The 14,423-nt window shown below is 34.4% G+C and overlaps 12 protein-coding genes and 1 pseudogene across 13 annotated transcripts, besides 2 other annotated features; 3 read left to right on the top strand and 10 right to left on the bottom strand.

The window, feature by feature from the left end:
• Nucleotides 1-14,423: part of a mobile genetic element that runs on past both edges of the window.
• Nucleotides 8-469, bottom strand: TVAGG3_0684770 (uncharacterized protein; the record flags this gene model as incomplete). Its single annotated transcript, XM_051242810.1, has 1 exon — nucleotides 8-469. The coding sequence occupies one exon, from the start codon at nucleotides 467-469 to the stop codon at nucleotides 8-10; it is 462 nt and encodes a 153-aa protein (XP_051089397.1).
• Nucleotides 686-1,381, top strand: TVAGG3_0684760 (protein of unknown function, DUF4106 family; the record flags this gene model as incomplete). Its single annotated transcript, XM_051242809.1, has 1 exon — nucleotides 686-1,381. One exon carries the CDS (start codon nucleotides 686-688, stop codon nucleotides 1,379-1,381), a length of 696 nt encoding a protein of 231 aa, XP_051089396.1.
• Nucleotides 1,956-2,264, bottom strand: TVAGG3_0684750 (uncharacterized protein; the record flags this gene model as incomplete). The annotated part of the gene is made up of 1 exon (XM_051242808.1): nucleotides 1,956-2,264. One exon carries the CDS (start codon nucleotides 2,262-2,264, stop codon nucleotides 1,956-1,958), a length of 309 nt encoding a protein of 102 aa, XP_051089395.1.
• TVAGG3_0684740 (organellar and viral DNA polymerase type B) lies at nucleotides 2,851-3,465 on the bottom strand (the record flags this gene model as incomplete). Its single annotated transcript, XM_051242807.1, has 1 exon — nucleotides 2,851-3,465. One exon carries the CDS (start codon nucleotides 3,463-3,465, stop codon nucleotides 2,851-2,853), a length of 615 nt encoding a protein of 204 aa, XP_051089394.1.
• TVAGG3_0684730 (organellar and viral DNA polymerase type B) lies at nucleotides 4,021-4,935 on the bottom strand (the record flags this gene model as incomplete). The annotated part of the gene is made up of 1 exon (XM_051242806.1): nucleotides 4,021-4,935. One exon carries the CDS (start codon nucleotides 4,933-4,935, stop codon nucleotides 4,021-4,023), a length of 915 nt encoding a protein of 304 aa, XP_051089393.1.
• TVAGG3_0684720 (uncharacterized protein) lies at nucleotides 5,489-5,999 on the bottom strand (the record flags this gene model as incomplete). The annotated part of the gene is made up of 1 exon (XM_051242805.1): nucleotides 5,489-5,999. A coding segment is annotated over one exon (511 nt), but the record flags the coding sequence as incomplete, so codon positions are not given.
• Nucleotides 7,180-8,483: a mobile genetic element.
• TVAGG3_0684710 (Mariner transposase) lies at nucleotides 7,260-8,387 on the bottom strand (the record flags this gene model as incomplete). The annotated part of the gene is made up of 1 exon (XM_051242804.1): nucleotides 7,260-8,387. The coding sequence occupies one exon, from the start codon at nucleotides 8,385-8,387 to the stop codon at nucleotides 7,260-7,262; it is 1,128 nt and encodes a 375-aa protein (XP_051089391.1).
• Nucleotides 9,243-9,809, bottom strand: TVAGG3_0684690 (uncharacterized protein; the record flags this gene model as incomplete). Its single annotated transcript, XM_051242803.1, has 1 exon — nucleotides 9,243-9,809. The coding sequence occupies one exon, from the start codon at nucleotides 9,807-9,809 to the stop codon at nucleotides 9,243-9,245; it is 567 nt and encodes a 188-aa protein (XP_051089390.1).
• On the bottom strand, nucleotides 9,829-9,981 carry TVAGG3_0684680 (uncharacterized protein; the record flags this gene model as incomplete). The annotated part of the gene is made up of 1 exon (XM_001315284.1): nucleotides 9,829-9,981. One exon carries the CDS (start codon nucleotides 9,979-9,981, stop codon nucleotides 9,829-9,831), a length of 153 nt encoding a protein of 50 aa, XP_001315319.1.
• Nucleotides 10,502-11,379, top strand: TVAGG3_0684670 (annotated as a pseudogene). The gene has a single exon. A coding segment is annotated over exon 1 (878 nt).
• On the top strand, nucleotides 12,627-13,158 carry TVAGG3_0684660 (uncharacterized protein; the record flags this gene model as incomplete). The annotated part of the gene is made up of 1 exon (XM_051242802.1): nucleotides 12,627-13,158. A coding segment is annotated over one exon (532 nt), but the record flags the coding sequence as incomplete, so codon positions are not given.
• TVAGG3_0684650 (serine threonine-protein phosphatase family) lies at nucleotides 13,480-13,722 on the bottom strand (the record flags this gene model as incomplete). Its single annotated transcript, XM_051242801.1, has 1 exon — nucleotides 13,480-13,722. The coding sequence occupies one exon, from the start codon at nucleotides 13,720-13,722 to the stop codon at nucleotides 13,480-13,482; it is 243 nt and encodes an 80-aa protein (XP_051089388.1).
• TVAGG3_0684640 (uncharacterized protein) lies at nucleotides 13,741-14,103 on the bottom strand (the record flags this gene model as incomplete). The annotated part of the gene is made up of 1 exon (XM_051242800.1): nucleotides 13,741-14,103. One exon carries the CDS (start codon nucleotides 14,101-14,103, stop codon nucleotides 13,741-13,743), a length of 363 nt encoding a protein of 120 aa, XP_051089387.1.

The raw sequence follows: 14,423 nt of genomic DNA, 5'->3' as shown, positions 1-14,423 counted from the left end.
TTTATTTTTACATGTCAAATTTCTTTTTCTCTGGAACTGGTTCAGGTTCTTTCTTCTCTTCTACTTTCTTTTCTTTCTTTTCTTTCTTTTCTCTCTTCTTCTTCTTCTCTGGTGGAGTTATGTCAAATTTCTCCGAACCATATTTATGTAAAAGTTCTTTGTCCTTTAATAGCTCATCTATTCTGTTTTCTATTTCATCTTCAAGAACAGCGCATGTGTCTTCTTTGCATTCTAAGAACTTTTGTTGGACTTCATCTTTCCAATCGGCGTTATCTCTGTCAACAAGTCTGTCATTGACAAATTTTAAGACTGCTCTGCTTAATGTTTTATGGTTCTTGTCATATTCCCAGAAACAGAACTTTAGAACAAATTCACCTTTCTTGTTTACACTATGTAAGATTTTATGGTCGACAGAAGTTTTAGAGTCAAAAAGCTTGTCTCGAATATAGATAGCGAAATCACTAGACATTTTCTAAAAGATAAAAATTTTAATTTTTCTAAAAATATGTTAGAAAAAAAGTTTGCTGACATTGACAAAAAATTTGAGAATGTTTTAAACAAGAACAAGAGGAAGTTAGAAAATGCTCAGATAAAGCCTATACATGAAAAGTTCTTATTTGCTCAGAATGGTATAACAGGTCTAATCGCACCACCTGGGTCGGGTAAGACTTTCACTTATCTTAAAATGGCTGCACAACAACAAGAACTAGATGAGAAGAACCCATTCTATGAGTTAGTTGTTATTTGTAGTACTTCTGGTCAATTTGACCAAACCGTAAATTTGTTCAAAGATATTATAAAGAAGTCCAAACTAGTATGTATAAAAGACTCTGAGTTGTTAGATTGGATAAAGAAGTACCAAAGAAGAGTTTTGAAGTACAATGCTATAAATGAGTATATAAATTCTAAGTTTAAAGACCCAAATGAGGAAATGCAGAGAATATTAGAGAAGAAACACTTCAGAAACAAACAGAAAGAGATAGAATACATTTCGAAGAAATTGCAATCTTACGATTGGAAAACGTACCCTCATAGATGTCTTCTTATCTTAGATGACTTTGCTTCTCATCCTTTGTTAAAGAACAGAGAACAAGATATGTGTCGAATTCTTAAGAAGCTCAGACACTTTAACATCTCTGTTGTCATTTGTGTACAGACAGCAAAGAGTTTAAGTAAGGATGTTAAAAGAATACTTACTGATATCATACTTTTCCCTGGATTGTCCGAAGACGATTTCATGGAACTTATGAAAGAGTCCATGGCAGGTAAGTTTGACAGACATGAACTATGGGAGAAGTACAAAGTCATACAAGACCCTCATACTTCTTTCAGAATTCACATCTACGCGAACAAAGTTCAAATTGTAAAAAGTCAAGCTTGAAAAATGTAAGTGTTTGTCTTAGTAAGTCTGTTGTGGTTCTGCAGCTTTCGGTTCTTCTGGCTTTGGAAGGCATTCAGGAAGAGGAACGTCAGTCATCCGTTTGTGTCCTGTTGGAAGGAAAAACTTTTCCTGTTGGAAGGAAGAGTTCTTCCTGTCGGAAGGAAAATTTTTTCCTGTCTGATGGAAAAATTTTTCCTGTCGGATGGAAAATTTTTTCCTGTCTGATGGAAAAATTTTTCCTGAAGTTCGACCAAAAAGTTCTCAATTTTCGAAAATTTGAATGGTTTACGGACGGACAACTGGAAAATTTTTTCCTGTCTGATGGAAAAATTTTTCCTGTCGGATGGAAAATTTTTTCCTGTCGGATGGAAAATTTTTTCCTGTTGGAAGGAAGAGTTCTTCCTGTTGTCGGGAAAATTTTTTCCTGTTGGAAGGAAAATTTTTTCCTGTTGGAAGGAAAATTTTTTCCTGTCGGAAGGAAGAACTCGGAATGCCAGAAGGATTTGACGAGGCAATTTACTTTATAGAGCTACCTGAGCCATCTGAAGTCAAGCTTGAAAAATAAATGGTTCATTTACTCTGCTTGTTTGAAGTTGTCAAAATACTCTGTTATTTTTTCCTTCAGTAGCGGTAAGTCTTCTTTGAATGTAAGTATTGTACAACCTTTCATATCATAGTGTGTTTGAGGTAACGTATCTTGAACTATCTGTTTAACATCTTCATTCGGTGTCATTGAAATCGGTAAGTTTTCGCGATAGAACCAATTTCTGTCAGATTTGTAAATCTTAGCAAGGTCGTAAAAGCTTTTGTTGTTTCTTCTGACTAAATGCAACATAACCATATCTCTGTCTTCTTCATTTTCCATCTCTTCAGTGTAAATCATATACTTATAGTTCTTTTCCTTTCCTTTTGGTACCGAACGTGGTATTCTTTTCTGAATGCTTTTGTCTTTTGCTTCAAGCTTGTTCTCTAGCTCTTCACGTTCTTGTCTATGAATTTCATCTAACATCATGAAAATATAACAAGCATAGCGAGGTGAAGCCCACATTGCAACAGCATTTACAAGAAGTCTATGTACATACCAACCTCTCAAACCATTTGGCAAATTTTGACGATTTTCGTACGGAATCTCGACCCTCGGTTTTCCGAGGGTCGCAAACATATGAGGAAATTCTTCTAAAAGTTCTTTTGTCTGTTGGTTTTCAAACCAATGGTATGCTTGCTTTGTAGAACGAAGAGCATTCAAAATACTTTGCATTTGGTACATGTCATCTTTGACCGAACGAATGAGACGTAACTGTTTGTTAAACTGAACCCACTCGTATTCTTCACTTATGGCTTCATGGACTATAACTGTTGTTGTGTTCTCTGTTGTTGACATATCTGTCCTTACATACAAAATAAAAAAATAAAAAAAAATAAAATTAGCGTTATTTTCTATCTTGTATAAAAGACCAAAAATAAACGCTTTACATGTATTTTTCAGCAACTTCGTCAAATAATTTTATAGCTTTATCTATCTCATCTACTTCAAACGTTTCTTTACCTTTTATGGGAGCACCATACATTTTCTCAAACTTTTCAAGTAGTTCTGTTTCAGCAGCTCTCATATCGTTAACAAACGCAACCTTGACTCTATTGACTATACTGTCATATCTTTGAGTTATATTAAATGTTCTTCCTATCTTATATCTCTTTGTATTGAAGTCCTTCGGTTTCTGAACGATGTAAAGTAAGCCTTCACTGCAACGTTCCGTATCGAATGAACCATATGTTATGAAATTATATCCAACAACTGGGTCAATCCAGAACAAAACTAGTGGTATAAGACTTTTGTCTATAAGATATGCTCTTGTTCCATAGAATCTTACTGATATCATAAGCTCAGGATTTCTTGTCAAAATTTTCTGAGTTGAAGCATTTTTAACCCAGTCGTGTGCTTTCTTTCCTTCAGATAGTGTTAAAATGTCTGACAAAGAATATTTTTTGTATTTCTTTGAGTATCTTACGTTTAAATCACCTATTCTAACCACTTTGGTGTCATTGTCTATCTTTTTAACTGTTTCAAACTCAATGTTTGTCATTTCTGTTCTTACATACAAAATAAAAAAAATATTTTATAAAAAACTAACTTTATTTTTTCTATCTTAAGGAAATTCATGAAATTTCATAGAGTTTTTTGGCGACCCAGAAAAAAAAACGGTCTCGCTGTTCTTCACTGTTTTTCATAGAGTTTTGGCGAGTAAGATTTTCTATCTTGTATAAAAGATATGATTTCAGGGATTTTTTTGACGAAGTGCAAAAGTTCTCTTCGTAAAAAAATAACAGTTATATAATGAAATTTGGTCATTTTTTCAGCAAAAATATATTTTAGGGTAGAAGGTTAGATCTAACCTGTTTTCTAACACGTTTTCTAACATGGTCTAAAACACACAAAACTCATGAAATTTCATACGGAATTCAGTAAAAATAATGTTTATGTTAGAATGTTAGATCTAACATGTTTTCTAACACGTTTTCTAACATGGTCTAAAACACACAAAACTCATGAAATTTCATACGGAATTCAATAAAAATATATTTTAGGGTAGAAGGTTAGATCTAACCTGTTTTCTAACCTCTTTTCTACCCCAGTTATTTTATAAGCGTTTTACATGGTAAACATTGTGAATTCGTGAAATTCTAAACAATTTCGTAGCTTCTATTTCTTCTGTCAGTACATCGAATGTTTTAACTATGCCGAATGTTTCTTTATATTTCTTCTTGACATCAGATAGAAGGAAATCGTCAGCTGTTGGATAGTTTTTGTTCAGAAATGTCAACATGTCCATTTTATCTTCTGCTGGTTTCTCTGCTTCTTTCTTTAAGTCAGTATAGTCTTTTCGCATACGTTCTATCTCTTTGACGGAGTAGTTATATTTCCTCATTGCTGCTTTACATTTTGAACATTGCGGGTTCATTTTAGCATTGTACATTGAAATAAAACCTGCAAGTATGACTAAGGCGTCAATTGCTCTCTTTAACTCAAAAGTTGCGGGTTTTATCTGTTCGTTCCATACTTTACCTCTTTTATCTTTATCTTTTATCTGCCATACACATTTTGCAACTAACGAAACAAAGTTGTCGTAGGTCTTAAATTCTTCAGATTTGTATATGTCAGAGATGTTTTTATATACCATATCGCAGTCTTTGTCCATGACTTTGTGGTTGCAATGAAATCCAAGAAACTCATAGTTTACCTTACGTATGAACTTCTTGGTTTCTACTGAGTCAGTTGCTTTGACTTCTATTTCATCGAATTCAGGAATAGTGAGTTTTTGTTGTTGGATTTCAGGAAGTTTAGGTAGATGGTCAATAATATCCTGCATTTCATAAAGATATTCTTCATTTGTTTCATCTTTCGCACTACAGTCTAAATCTCCTTGGAGAAGTTCTTGCTTTATCTTCTGGATTTCTGTTTCGAAAGTATATGAAGAAGGAATGAAGCTTTTCATCTCTACTAACATTGAAGTTGGGTTCATGACTAACGAGTTTGGTGCTGTTGTTGCTAACATGTTCTTACAATAAAAATAAAAAATATTTTTTTAAAAAAACCAACTTTATTTTATGTTTTTTGTGAAAGTGTCAAAACTCATGAATTTCGAGAGTTTTCTACGATGTTAGAAAAGAGGTTAGAAAACAGGTTAGATCTAACCTTCTACCCTAAAATATATTTTTGCCGAATTCTGTATAAAACTCTAGAGTTTTGTGTGTTTTCTACGATGTTAGAAAAGTGGTTAGAAAACGTGTTAGATCTAACATGCTAACATAAAATATATTTTTGCCGAAAAAAACGAGTTTTGTGTGTTTTCTACGATGTTAGAAAAGTGGTTAGAAAACGTGTTAGATCTAACATGCTAACATAAAATATATTTTTGTGCTATGTTTTCTACGATGTTAGAAAAAAATGGTTCATTTACTCACAATATTTTTGTACAAAACGACCCCAAACTTTTAACTTCTTTTCTGCAGCTTCTAATGAAATTTTAGCGAGTTCATATTCTCTAAATTCTCTCTTTAAATCTTCTTGTTCCCATTGGTCTAGTTCGTATGGAGAATCTCTATAACCAGAACATATCTCACGTTCATGTTCTATTTGTTTTTCGCACATTTTTCTAACTTCTTCTTCAAACAAAGGTTTTGCATTCTCCACTGTATCTTCGAGTTCTTCTTCATCTAATTTCTCATGAACTTTCTTGTCTATGGAGTCCAGAATTTTTCCAACTGCTATGCAATATTTTGGAGAAGCCCACATTGCTATATAGTTTACGAGTCTTGGGTCTACATACATTCCTCTAACCTGTTTGATTTCATCCGGAATTCCTGCATGAATTTTGTATAAAAAGCAACCCGCTGTTTTCCGCGGGTTGGTATATTCTTCACAAAATGCCTTAAAATACTCTTCCCAGGACTTATTTTCCAACAACCTTCTAAAGTCTTTCCTAAACTGCTGACATATCTTTGTTGCATTTATATAACCATCCTTGTCTCTACGTAAGACTTCAATACCGTTGTAAGTGCCTTTTGTGAATGTTTCGCCATTAGATTTGTTCGTGAACGTTTTTGCTTCGACTGTCATTTCTGTTCTTACAATAAAAATAAAAAAATATTTTTTGGTGGGACGTCGGACATTCGTTTGTGGCTTAACCGTCGGACCACAACGATAAAAATCTCTGCTCCTAGCAGTACTGCTACTGACAGTAGCAGTACTTTTACTGACAGTAGCAGTACTTTTTCTGACAGTAGCAGTACTTTTACTGACAGTAGCAGTACTTTTTCTGACAGTAGCAGTACTTTATCGTCGAAAACCCTCTCAAATTTTCCTTTTTACTGCTCGTAGCAGTACTTTTACTGCTCGTAGCAGTACTTTTACTGACAGTAGCAGTACTTTTACTGACAGTAGCAGTACTTTTTCTGACAGTAGCAGTACTTTTACTGACAGTAGCAGTACTGCTAGTAGCAGAGATTTTTATCGTCCAACTTTACAAATGTAAACTCCTGTCGTTCTATTTTCTTCACTAGGGTCTAACACCAAAATAACCTTACAAATGTAAACTTATATCGTTCTATTTTCTTCACTAGGGTCTAACACCAAAGTAACCTATGTACATGAAATTTCACTGCATAAAAGGAAAAAACCTGCGCGAATCGGGATTTGAACCGAGGTCTTCGACGCCTGTAGCGAGGTAGCCCATACCACTGAGCTATGAGCCGCTTGCATATTTTTAAGTAAAATATAGTATATTTGTCATACAGTGAAGGATGACCAAACTTAAAAAAAATAAAGTTAGTTTTATTTTTTTCTATCTTAAGGAAATTCATGAAAATTCAAGAGGTTAGAAATGAGGTTAGAAATGAGGTTAGATCTAACCTTCTACCCTAAACATTATTTTTCAATACTTTTTCAGCACTTTTCCGTAGTTATATATCAAAGACAATTCGAGATAAAAGTCATAGTACAATGGAATAATATGTTGCACACCGTTTGTTGTGAACCAAACTTGAAAGTCAGAGAAACTGTTACTAGGTGGTTCATAGAATTTAGAAGCAAAGTCATAAAAGTCCTTACCAATACAAAGAAAACTATTGTTGCTTGAACTGAAACTTGCATGACATATAACATTTTGAGGGTCAAACCTGTATGCTCGGGATGAAATTTCTTCATCTGATATAGTCCTACCAGTATTTGTAAAGATATGGTCTAACGTTTTTGTATCTGCTACTTTTGTTCTTTGTTTTTCAACCTGAAGCATTTAATATAGGGTGTCCAAAGGTGTGTTTAGCACAAACCTGAATACTGCGAATAGAAATAAACAAGTTACATATATATAAAGTTTATTTAAATATAATCACCATTGGATTCAATCACGCGTTCGCAGCGATCGATCCAGGCTTGAAAGACACGCTTTAAATCATCATGAGAAAATTGCTCAAATTGCTCTCTTACAAAATTTTCAAGATCATCTGGACTCGCGAATTCGCGTCCTTCAGCTCTCTTTTTTAGCGTGCCGAATAAATAAAAGTCAGAGGGTGCAATATCAGGTGAATAAATTGGGTTTGGAACAACTTTGACATTGTTTTCCACCAAGTAATTCATTACCTTATGACTTTTGTGAACTCTTGAATTATCAAAATGAATTGCAAACTTTTGTTTTTGTTGTTTGGATTTCTCAAACTCATCAGAATTGATAATTTGAGTAAGAACATTGTCAATTAGATACTGAGCATTCATCGTATTAGGTTTTTGAAGAATATCAATTGCGATGATGCCATTCACGCCCCAAAAAACCGACAACATCATCATTGGTGTGTCAATTTTTTTCTTCGGGAATGTTTGCGGATTTTCATCCTTCGGGATCCACATGATTTTGGCTTCTGTTGCATATTGAAACCAAGACTCGTCCCCTGTTACTAAAAAGCGAAACTTCTTGGATTGATACGCACCCAATATAGAGAGGAGCTCTTTCGAAGATTGGACTCTAGATTTTTTTTGAACTGAATTAAGGTTGTGCGGAACCCAACGTGTATACGCTAGTTTGTAGTTCAAATAATTGTGCAGATAATAACTGACTGTTGTACGTGGTATCTTTGTCATCTCCTCTATCCTTCTGAGTGATGCTCTTGGGTCTTCATCTAGCGCTTGAAGAATTGCTTTGATTTTTCTTTGATCCGGCGATTTTTTGTCAATTTTTATGATGGGCGCCTTTTTGTTCATGAAGTGATACATCCTAACATGATACGTTACAGTGGAATAGCTAGGAGCATCCATACCGAAGCATTTTACCAATGTCTCGTAGATTTTTTTACAGTCTTTGCATTTTTTTGCAAGAGCGAGGATGTTTTCTTTATGATTCATTAAAAAAATGAAAAAAATCCCGCCAAAATTTCCCGCGAAACCGCCTCTTGTCTCAAAATTCATTTTATATCCCGGCATGGCGCCAAAATACAACATACTCATCATATACATATATTCATATTTTTTATTATATATTTATAATCAGCATATATCTCCTTTAATAGTCTCATATAGAGCGCTGTGCTAAACGCACCTTTGGACACCCTATATATGTAAAAATATACTGTTTTAAAATGGTATGCCATATAGCTTCTTGAATTTGTTAAGATATATTTTAACGCATTTTCCATCTGTATCTCTAGCGTTTACATAAGCACAGCCTTCCTTAGTAAAACATACTTGTAATTTTCTATAGTTTACGCCGGTATAAAAGTAGAAAGAGTCCTGTTCTTCGCTATAGTAGTAAAACTCAAACGTATGCTCGCCATAGTCTGTAATTTCAATTGCTTCATCTTCTAGTTCGTCGACAAATTCGAATACAATATCTCGAAATTTGCCTTTGTTCTTATTGTTTTCAGAACAAGTGACCCAGCGTAAGTTTTCAAGTCTATTGTCATTTCTTATATGGTTTATATGGTCTACAAAAGGTAAATTGTTAGGATTCGGTATAAAATGAGTTGCAATGACAATATGTTTAAAATAGTTTTTTCCACTCATATCCATAAGAGCATATCCGTCATTTCGCTCCCATCCGCTTAAAACTCTTTTTGTCTCTTTGTTTCTGACTTCAAATGACTCACAACAGTGAATTTCATATTTCTCATCTAACAAACAAGTTTCCCAACGGTCTTTTCCAACAAACTCAGCGTACATTTCAAATAAAATAAAAAAATATACTGTTTTAAAAATAAATTGTTTAAAATGGTATGTCATTTCATATTTCTCATCTAACAAACAAGTTTCAAACGGTCTTCTCCAACAAACTCAGCGTACATTTCAAATAAAATAAAAAAAATATTTTTTTTTTTACTTTACGTAACCGCCTGCTACCAGAAGCCTTTGACGCCAACCCATACCAGCTAATGAAGGTTGACTAAACTTTGGTTTTGGTTTATCTTCAGTTTTTGGCTTCCCTTCTTCTATCGGTTTTTCGTCACTTTTCGGTTCCTCTGACTTTACCTCACTTGCAGGTATGGTTGTGTCGTTAACATCTTCATAAATATCATATGCCATTTGTTTTTGTTTTCCTTTCAACTTTTTGTGTTTGTTGTAAAGTTTAGAATATTTTGACTCTAAGTCAATGAGATGTTCTATAATGAACTGTTGGTCAGTGAAGTAAACTTTTCCATCTGCTGTCTCTTTAGTTCCTTCAGACTTCAATATTTTATTTGTGAGAGTCTGTTTCTTTTTTGAGATACTAGCCGTTCCATTTCTATGAAAAGTGACTTTATAGTTAGGGTTTGTATTTCCAGACCTGGCACTTTCTATTATTGAATTTTTCTCTTCATCTGTAAGTTCTTTGACAGGTTTTGACAATGGTTCTGAACTTTTTGTTTGTGGTGTCAAATCTACCGTTTCAACTTCTTCGGTCATTTCATCTCAGTAAAAAATTTTAGTTTGGTTTGTTTTCAACTGGTTGTTGTTGTTTTTTAAGTCGGTCTAAAACTTCCTGAGGTATAGGAAGAACTTGACAAACACGTTGTGTAACTGCTGGAAGTCGACAAATCCATCTTGAACCCATTTGTCTCAATGCTGTATTGTTCATTTCATCTCAGTAAAAAACTTTACATTCCCCAAGTTTGAGGTGGTTGCGGTTGGTTATTGTTTACCCACTGTTGTGCATGGTTATATCCTCTGTTAAAGAATCTTTCACCTTGGTCCATATAGTGTCCTGCTTGGTTATAGTAGTCATTTGCTTTGTTATAGTAGTTTCCTGCTTCTCTTCCTACATTGTCCATCCATCCTTGAACTTTTCCTCTTGTTTCAGGATTTGGAATAAGATTTGCTGCATCTCGTGCTACATCCCAACCTTTCTGTACAGTTTGTATAATAGGTTGTGCTTTCTCTTTAAGTATACCTAATGTACTCAAAATCTTCCTTCCAATTCCAAACGCACCTCTGGCTATTGTTCCAACTGCGGGCAAAAATCTGGATGCAACTCCTGCTAATGCGCCAAATAAACCCATTTCTTATAGGGTAAAAAATGACGAATCCAAACAAGGACCCCTATGTTTCTAAGGCGACAAAGAAAGCACTCATGATAAAAATCTTTAGTTCAACACCAAATGCTTGGTTTATGGATATCTTGGAAAACATTCCGAGGTATAGAGAAGATGGACCACCATACTGGCTAATATTTGTTGGTCAAAACACAAGATACTGTGAAGCCATACCATTACAGTCCAAAAATATTTTAGATGTGAAAACTGCTTTGACAATATTCGTTGACAAATACCATCCAACAAAACTGACATCTGACTGTGAAAGTTCTTTCAAATCAGACGATATTAAAAACTATCTGCGTTCAAAAAATGTAAACCAATATTTCATTGTCGACCAAAACCATTCTGCTCTTGGTGTCATTGACAGTTGTATAAAAATCTTAAGAGACTTAAACCAACCACAAGGTGGTGAAGCAAATGAAATGTCATATGACGACAAATATAGACACTTCTCCATGGCAAAGATGAGACAAGTTTTAAATATTTACAATAGCCGTAAACAAAAAGGTTTAGGAAACCACTCCCCCGAAGAAATGAAAAACAACCCCGACTTAGAGAAAGACTATATATTTAATAGTTTAGTCAAAAGAGACAAACAAGAAAGAATGCCAGGCTTCAAACTTAAGAAAGGTGACAAAGTAAAAATAGAAATACCTAAACGCGACCCATATGAAAATACTATTGACTATGACAACAATGGGAACTCGACAGGTACTCACATTCGTGTTCGTAAAAATAGAAGAAAGTATACAAGAGAATATTATGAAGTTTTAGGCAAACATGGCAAAATGTACAGACTGCAAGCAGAAGATAAAACGACTATTGTCAGACCTCGTTTCAAACTTGTCAAAGTTCAAGGTGGTATACTTTCAAAGACAGTTCCTAACAAATATAAGACAACTCCTGACGAATATGCTAAAGAAGTTGAAAATGACGACTAAGCATTTCTATACCATGCACAAACTGTCATGTAAGGTGGCATGTATTTTTTACCTAGTCCTGTAGATGTTGTTGTAAAAGTATGTTGGTGGTTTCCTCCTGGTTCAGTTTGTCGAAAAGTCTTTTTTGCTGAATGGTTATAATCTGGAGATAAAACGTCATAGCCAGCTTCATACTCTGAGTTGTATAATGGGTGGTCTCTTAATGAGTGGCTATGGTCGCCAGAAAAGTTTGTTGTACCAGAATGACTATGTGGTGGCAAGTTGTCGACAGATATCGTTTTACTTCCACCTGTTTTCTTTGGAGTGTGTGCACAATACAAAAAACTTTCGAGTATTTGAGTCCAAGTTCCAAAACCAAGTACTACTTCTGGTCTGGTAGAGTTCATTGACGTATAAATAGAACCAACTGGGTAAATGGTTTGAAGTATTTCTGTCTTTAATGTTTGAAGCTCTGTTTTGTCTGCTTTCTTGTCATATAAATCTTGAGCAGTGAATTTAACTTTATTTTCATCCTCCATGACATAAACATCTCTACATCTAATGTATCTCATCGTTGTTATGTCTTCATCCGATGTTAAACCTTGTGGAAAGTTAGGAGGTTTCCAATTTAATACATCCCCACCAGTTTCTTCAACCGTTCCTTCAATATTTTCTATACCAACAGTTGCGAAGAAATCGTGTGTATGTCCAACGTCACTTTTCCTGTTTAAGGTTTCTTGTAAGTTTGTAATATTTGCAATGGTATGTGTATGAGTCTTTTTAGAATATTCTTTGTCAGCTCTTGTCACTTCACTTGACATTTTATTGTCAACATATGTTTTATCCGCTTTGTCATCTAACATTGCTGGTAGTTCATCTACGTCATAGATGTTATGTGTATGATGTTTTTGTGGGTATGTTCTATCTGTCCATGCGAGAATATAGTCTCTTGTTGCATCTACATACTCTTTGTCAGCTTTGTTGTCAATATCTGCCTTCAAAAGAAGTTCATCTATAGGTTTCTCGTTTAAAGTTCTTTTTGTTGGATTTATACAAACAGTATGGTTCTTACTGTCTTGAAACAGAAACTCGTCTGTCAATGGGTTTATCGTCAGTTTTAAGTTTCCTTCTTTCAATGACTCAGATATCTTAGAATAGTTTGAAAAGTTTGTTGTGTTCTTATTTAGAGCTTGCAAAATGAGTTGTCGGTTGTGTTGTATTTCTCTCATAGACGCTGTTTCTTTCGACATTTTTATTCTAGATAAAATATGCTTCCAATAGAAAAAGAAAATTCAAGAGTTGCTACAACTAAACCATTAGATGAACTTTTTACTAATGTCGGTCAAAAGTTTGAGACAGATACCGTAAAGCATGAAGGCTATCGTTTTGACTACCCATTAAGATGGTTAAGAGACCCATCTGTCACAAAAGCTATTGGCTTTCGTAGAATGAAGTTTGTGTCTGTAGAAGATAAAAGTTTTCCATTTATTGTAAGGTTTCATATAGATTATATATCTGAAGGGAAACGAAAAATGTGGGAAGAAATTGAGCTAATACAAGTTGACCTTTCATCTTCTCTACAGACTGCGTTAAAAAATATAGAAGATAAAATAAATTCATGTTATGCAAAATATGCTGATGAATATGCAAATACCGAGAGCACACTTTATGTGAGAATTGTATATGACAAACAAAATTCACAAGTGTCATTTCAAATCTACGAAGACAATCCAAAGAAAGACGAACAAATATATACAGAATTCACTGCAATGTCATGGTATTATTTGCAAAGAATGTTAAATCAGAAAGTCGAACTTCCTTTAGCAAATATTTACAGTCGATATGCAAGAGATGAACCATATTTATTTAAAGATGTTTTCGACCCAGCTGCTATTATTGTTCATGCTTCATTTTCTGGCGCTCAAAACTCTTTCTTATGCTTGGCAAATGACTTTTACGAAAAACCTACAAAGTTATACGAACCACCAAGTGGAAGTATTTCAGACTTTCAAGTATGGTTTACAACAGATGGAAGAAAGAGAATAATTCCATTATACCATGCGTTTTACTTAGAACTTAGTTTCATATACAACTACTATCGAACGGTAAAAATATAACTTTTTAATACGGTTGAGGTGTTGGATTTGGTTGCCAACTAGACTGTGGTGCAGGTTCAGGCTGTTGTATAACAGGAGCTTGTTCTTCTGGTTCAGGGTCTTTAGGTATAATACCAACAAACTGACCTACCCTTTTACCAATATTTTTGACTCCGTTCCAAATTCCTCTTCCGACAGATTTTATTCCATTCCATATACCTCTTCCAACATTTCGAAAGAAGTTTCCAATACTACTGAAGAAACCCATTTTACTATATGTAAAAATCTAATGTCCGCCTAGTCTCTTACGTTTCCTGTTGAGTTCCATAGCATTCTTTAACTGGAGCTCATACATTCTATTTCTCCTCTGGTAGAAAACATATTCTGGGTCAACTCCTGTGTTCGCGTCATCTGCATAAAGTTGTTTATATCCCACTTCAGGGTTTGTATAAAACTCTTTCCATCTCATATTTGCATACCATGGTGGCAAACCTAACGCAGCGTCATTTGACATGGCAGTTTGCATTTGTACATCTGTTGGCACTTGACCATAGTTTGCCATTGCAGTTTGTATTCTAACTTCATTTGGAATATTCTCTGGGTTTGGTTGTCCAGGTTGCTGTGCATTCGCTAAGTTCTGTGCGTCCATTTAATATTAGATAAAAATATCTCTTACGAGTACATATGCTGAACATTTGCAGGCATTGGTTCATCTTCATATTCTCTGTACTTTTCTGCCACGTCAAATAAATAAATGACACAATGGAAAAAACCTAAAACAAGTAGTCTCTATTTCAAACCACATTTACTTACTAATAAAATTTCGTTATTGTGACACTTTCTCCAGTTTATAGGACCTCTCTCATATTCTATCTTTATATAAACTCATAGTCATGTATGTCCTCTAACCATCTCATAACGGTTTCCAAACCACTTTTATCGGATGTAAAGTAAAAGCATGAGGTTATG

Source organism: Trichomonas vaginalis, chromosome III (genome assembly GCF_026262505.1).
Source record: "Trichomonas vaginalis G3 chromosome III, whole genome shotgun sequence".
NCBI lineage: Eukaryota > Parabasalia > Trichomonadida > Trichomonadidae > Trichomonas > Trichomonas vaginalis.
The sequence above is the reverse complement of the archived record's forward strand: the minus strand, read 5'-3'. Positions and strand labels throughout refer to the sequence as shown.